This window comes from Musca vetustissima, unplaced genomic scaffold (assembly GCF_032173495.1).
Source record: "Musca vetustissima isolate MV318-11 ecotype Yass unplaced genomic scaffold, APGP_CSIRO_Mvet_v1 utg480, whole genome shotgun sequence".
Classification (NCBI taxonomy): domain Eukaryota; kingdom Metazoa; phylum Arthropoda; class Insecta; order Diptera; family Muscidae; genus Musca; species Musca vetustissima.
Window position 1 is genome coordinate 1 of NW_026884122.1, and position 6,201 is coordinate 6,201.

Below are 6,201 nucleotides of genomic sequence, written 5' to 3' on the forward strand. Positions count from 1 at the left end.
TCAAAACAGAATGTTTTAAAAATGCTAGTTCTTATACCCCACACAACCATGTTGTCAGGATATTATAGCTTTGTGTGGCCCCAAGAACTTTGGTAAATCATTATGCAGTTATGGACGACATTTTTGCCTGTAAATTCGGTTCTAAAGCAACTTATTGAGGAAGAATGTAACATGTGCGTGACGGATACAAATTTGTTCGATGGAGATAGAAGACAAACTTTGTTTTATTTGAATTTGTCATCTCAAGATCCACACATAACAGCATTATCAAAAAAAAAATTCTCATATTAGAGTCTGTATAGAAACATATGCTAATTTTGTCACGCACACGTTACATATTTTCTTACACTATTTAACTGCACTTACCACGGGATTCTCTTGGTACATGTATAGGTTTATATATATGTAATTCTTAGTAAGATATTACTTTATTTGAATTTAATATTTATTATTGATATTGTTTTAGCTAACAGCGTTCACACTTACGACAAATGACACTCATATTGTCCGGATTGCAAAGAATATTTCCTATATAATTTCATATCTCTCTTAACGAATTGATTTTTCACCTGTGTGGTTGACCTTTTTGTGGAATTCGTGATATATGTCAAATATATCATCATAAAGGAGGCTAATAGTACGTTTACAGTTAACCGGATATATATGTCAAATAAATCCTCACAAAATATGTCAACCCGGTAAAAAGTTCTAATGTATATGCCGTTTAAAAAGACATGTACATTCGAACTTTTTGCCACATTATAGGGACTTATTTGACAGATATGCAATGGAATTGATAATTTAAAGCCAAAAGTTTAATGAAATCCTGTACAATATAAACGTAGTATATCCCAGCAATATTTACCGATTTCCTTCAAACTTTGCACATCGTAAAATTTCTTCCAAACTTAAATCAAGATACCCCACAAAATGGTCAACATTTTGATGAAAATTAATTTTATAATATAATGAGAACCGACTATCCGATTTCAACTAAACTCTGCAGAACCTAATATTTTTTTCGAAACCTGTATAATGTTGGAAGATGGGACTCATTAGTCCACTCCTTCTAGTATCTTCCCTACAAAGGGTCAATATTTCGAAAACTTGTAAATCTCAAATGATGCGAACGCAATAGCCAATTTCATCCAAACTTTGCACAACGCAATATTTTTACCAATCCTATCGGTCCTCTTCTTCTGGTACCTCTCACACAAAGTGTCAACACATTGAATATTCATAAATCTAATATAAAGCGAATGGAATGCCCGATTTGGTCCAAGCTGTGCACATCGTAATATTTCTTTCAAATTTAAATCATGTTCGAATATGGGGAATATCGGTTCACTCCTTCATATGCTCATATCCATCAAGAACCTACACGGTTCCCCAATCTATTTTGGATAAAATTATTCACGCGGATTTGAACACGGTTGGTCTCAGTAGATTCAGCACGTAAAAAACTAAAATCACGCGCTGTTAAACCCAATAAATAGGTTTTTTTATAAAAATGTTCTTGAGAAATATATCAATCGATCTCAATAAATTATAAATTGTGTTGTGTTTTGGTTGTGCTTTTTATTTAAAGGCGAAATAATTAGTTTTCGCCTCGGCAAAAAAATGACGTTAAACTTAAGTTTTTTCTATGAATTCGCTTACTGGCCGACCTTATATAGGTCTTGGATGGCAATACTTCAAAATCAACATAACAGCCAATCAGGAGTAGGCATTCCTGTTTACCATTTTTACTCGGCCAAATTTCTCGGGTAAAAAGTTTACAAAGAGAACGCCATTTTGTTTTGTGCTCTCTTAAATTTGATACAATGTTTTACCAGTTTTGTGGGTTCAGGAACGATTTTCGAGTAAAATTAGTATATTCTTTTAGGTTCTGGAACGGAACTACTGTCTGCAGCCTGTTCTTCCATTTGTCCATAATATTTACGCCACTTTTCAAGAGGCCAGCCTTAATGAGATGTTGCAAAACTCAACTTAGCGTTAGCATGCCTTCTTGGCATATACATTATTTTCGATCAATCTCTGGCGTACAGTCACATCACTGATTTGTAGAGTTGAATATTTAAAATCAGCCCTCAACTTGTCTTTAACCACCCACATAGTTCCTGAAGCCCGGAAAATAGACAGGGTGGTCCCGCTAATGATGCCAGGCAAGGATGCCGCAGGCGTAAATCGTACAGGCCGATTTCACTCCTGTCACCGGTAGCGAAGACACTTGAGGCGCTACTCCTCCCATCGTTGAGAAGCAGATTTCCAGTTGCCCAACACCAACATGGATTCCGTAAGATGCATAGCACAACAACAGCATTACACCCCATTTCCACACATATTAGCAGAGGACTCAACCAGAACAGGCCGTGCAACCGAACAGTTATGGTGGCATTTGACCTATCGAAGGCCTTCGATACCGTTAACCATGTCAAGCTGTTCGAGGATATAGAGAGGAAAAATCTCCGACTGTGTTTGAAACGTTGGATAATCAACTATATGTGTGGACGCCAGTCGTATGTGGAATTCAGAAACAGGAAATCTAAATCCTGTAGAGTGAAACAGGGAGTTCCCCAAGGAGGGGTGATATCTCCGGAACTGTTTAACCTCTACCTTTCTGATATTCCACAACCACCGGACGGCATAGAGATCGTAATGTATGCGGATGATTGCACGATCATGGCGTCGGGTCCCTTTATTGATGATGTATGTGAGATGCTAAACGTCTACGCAGCCGATATTGTTAACTTCTTCCATCTGAGGAATATGAAAATATCCGCCACCAAATCAACAGCCACACTGTTCACCACATGGACGGCTGAAATGAAGCTCCCACTGAACATAATGGTCGATGGAGAATTGATTCCGACCACCAACTAACTAACCCAAGATATTGGGAGTAACGTTCGACAGTCTTTTCAAGTAGTCCGCGCATGCCACTGCTTTATGCGATAAGCTGAGAAGTAGGAACAAGGTTCTCAAGTCGCTAGGCGCTGACAAAGAAACCTTGTTGATCTCTTATAAAGCAATAGGCGGGTCAGTGATAAGCTATGCGGCGCCATTGTGGTTCGCGAATGATAGTGATACGCAGTGGAAGAATATCCACACCTGCCAGAACGCTGCCCTGAGAACTGCAACAGGGTGTTTCCTCATGACTCCAGTGGACCATCTTTATGAGGAGACGAAGATCTTTTGAATTCTATGTCAAATAAATAAAACCTGTCAACCCAATGAGATGATGGCTCAAATATTGGATCTATTTCATATTTTCCCCAAAGAAAATGAAGTTTATCATAAGATTTTACCACGCTTTAAACAACTGTATGCTGAAGTAGGAAAATCGATCGAAGGTCTAGATATGGATCATATGCATGCCGTGCTTAAGAAATGGCCGGTCAGTGGTAAGCTATGCGGCCGAATGTTATACGCAGTGGAAGAATATCCACACCTGCCAGAACGCTGCCCTGAGAACTGCAACAGGGTGTTTCCTCATGACTCCAGTGGACAATCTTTATGAGGAGACGAAGATCTTTTGAATTCTATGTCAAATAAATTCAAAATAAATTGAAATTAAAATTATGTTTTTAACGCGTCAGTGCTTTGTTATGGGTGAAACAAATATTTCATGGTATTCCCTACTGGATTTTATGAATAAATCATAACCTTTCATTCAGTTTTCGCGTTTTTAATTTTGTGTTGAAAAAATGTAAATAAAAAATGTATATTTATTGTATATTTGACAGAAGAAGCCACCACCTACATAGTTGATTTTTTGTTATTCAACGCAAGTTGTCCTACGTAATTGATATGTTCCCGTACTGCAAGAATCCACTACTTTTTACTTAGCTTTTTCATAGTGGGCAACTAACCCGACGCCTCAACCCATTTTTTATAGTTCTTATGGGTGAACTCGCGGCACATATTAGCTCACTATTTCATCGGATGATGAGAATAGCTCCCCAGGTGGCACCGCGGGGAGGTCAGTGTCCACAATTGAGATGAAAGCGGGACCAAGATAAGCCTGGACGTCGCCATGTTAAAGCCAATCAGAGCCGTTGCTTGGTGTCTATCATCCCCTACGCCACCCTACTACTTTTTACTACGATAACGAAATTTTCTTTATGTTATGGAAGAAAATAGTAAAATCTAGTAGATTCTTGCAGTACGAGAACAGACCAAATGCGAACAGGACAAAATACAATAAATTTGGAACAATTTAGATTTGGGTAACGAAGAAAGTTGGAAACCTAAAATTTGGAATGTTGGTCACATAAATATATTATTCATTTGTTTTGGATTCAGCATAGGAAGTAGCGGGCGCTTCTCTAGTATTATGTATTTTAAAATTTAATTATACCGTATTTTATATTTTGAAAAAAATAAAATAAAATCAGCGGGTCTTACTGGATGACCTTGCTAACATTTTATGTACTTCCCTAACTTGAATCGCTTTCTATATCGTTACAGATGGCAGCAACAAAAATATATCATTTTTCCTTAAAACCTGCCAACCCAATGAGATGATGGCTCAAATATTGGATCTATTTCATATTTTCCCCAAAGAAAATGAAGTTTATCATAAGATCTTGCCACGCTTTAAACAACTGTATGCTGAAGTTGGAAAATCGATTGAATTCAGTCCTAAAGCTTATAAATTTGACGGAAATGTAGATAAGGATTATGTTCTCCTCGAAGATTTGCACATTAAAAATTATAAAAATGCAAATCGCATCGAAGGTCTAGATATGGATCATATGCATGCCGTGCTTAAGAAAATGGCTGAATATCATGCCGTTTCAGCATGTTATGTGGAGAAATATGGTTCATATGGGGAAGATTTTAATGTGGCCGTTTTCTCTGAAAAGAATCGTGAACTTTTGACGAATTTCAATAAATCAACGGCATTTCTAACGCAATTGAAAAAGTGGCCAAATTGCAGGGGCTACTATGAGAAATTGGCAGACAGTGATGATTATTTGGTTAGTCGCTTGCTGGAGGATCAACGTGTCAATGCTGGAGAATTCAATGTTCTCAATCACGGCGATTGCTGGGCCAATAATATCATGTTCCAGTATGACGCGTTTGGAAAAATCAAAGATATACTTTTTGTGGATTTTGCTTTGGGCAAATACGGCTCACCGGCAAATGATTTATATTACTTTATATTGTCTTCATGTTCGGCTGATATCAAACTAGCGCAATTCGATTATTTCATTCGGTTTTATTATGGTCATTTAGTGGAAAATCTCAAGTTGTTGCAGTACGCCCGGCCGTTGCCCAAGCTAATAAACATTCATGGATCGTTGCTGAAAAATGGTTTAGCTGGTGAGTACAGAGAGAGGGGGGAGTGTACATATGTTGTTTAGATAAGATCATGGGGAAATCAAAGTATAAAATTTTATTATCAAATGACTCATTTAACGTTTTTATATAATTGTAATAAATTTCAATTTTTTTTTTTGTTTTCAGCTTATATGGTTGTATCCAAAGTCTTGCCAGCTGTAATCTTGGACAAATCAGAGGAATCCAATTTGGAAAACTATACCAATGAAAACTCAAAAATGGTTCAGTCTATGTTTAATAATCCCAAATATGTTAAACAAATGTTGAATATTTTACCATGGCTAGATAATCGTGGTCTGTTAGATTGGAAGTGATTATTTTTTTTGTGTAAATAAAAAAAATTATATAATATATTTTTGTGTATAAATAAAAATAATAAATTGTAAAAATATGTACATAATATATACATATACAAAATATGGTCTGTTCCAGAACCTGCAATAATGTACGATTTTTTACCATGATAAAAAATTTTCATTTATGATATCGGAAAAAATAGCACTGCAAGAATCTACTTGTTGTTGTTGTTGAGCAGACTTATCATCAGGTCCACCTTTCGTTTCCCCGATGATAGGTTTCTCCTTTACCTTCTTCGATGCCGCTGCATGTGAGACAGAGGGTTGCGTGGTCAGCAGCAGCGAGGGTTTCTTTGCAGCAGGTAGCTGTTCCTCTGTCGACCTCATCCTCCTCTCCACCTAGGGCTTTGTAGAGCAGTTATTTTCCTTCCGAACAACTACCGCTGTGGAAACCAAGTTTGCTACCGGTTCCACTGCAGCCTTACTGCCTGTATTTGCAGGAGCAGATGTTCCTTTACATCGATTGCCCGCTACCCTCACCTTTGTAGAGGTCTTGACA

General features: G+C 37.3%; 1 protein-coding gene across 1 annotated transcript; it reads left to right on the forward strand.

Annotated features, from left to right (window-relative positions):
- Positions 1-3,241: 3,241 nt before the first annotated feature.
- LOC133331144 (uncharacterized) lies at positions 3,242-5,660 on the forward strand. The gene is made up of 3 exons (XM_061539539.1): positions 3,242-3,404; positions 4,471-5,328; positions 5,473-5,660. The coding sequence occupies exons 1-3, from the start codon at positions 3,242-3,244 to the stop codon at positions 5,658-5,660; spliced, it is 1,209 nt and encodes a 402-aa protein (XP_061395523.1).
- Positions 5,661-6,201: the final 541 nt, after the last annotated feature.

Bases quoted from the DNA above. Each gene is read 5' to 3' on its own strand.
- LOC133331144 (XM_061539539.1), top strand. From the start codon at position 3,242: ATGGCTCAAATATTGGATCTATTTCATATTTTCCCCAAAGAAAATGAA. The intron at 3,405-4,470 runs GTAAGCTATGCG...ATATCGTTACAG, and splicing joins TAAGAAATGGCCGGTCAGTG to ATGGCAGCAACAAAAATATA. The intron at 5,329-5,472 runs GTGAGTACAGAG...TTTTGTTTTCAG, and splicing joins GCTGAAAAATGGTTTAGCTG to CTTATATGGTTGTATCCAAA.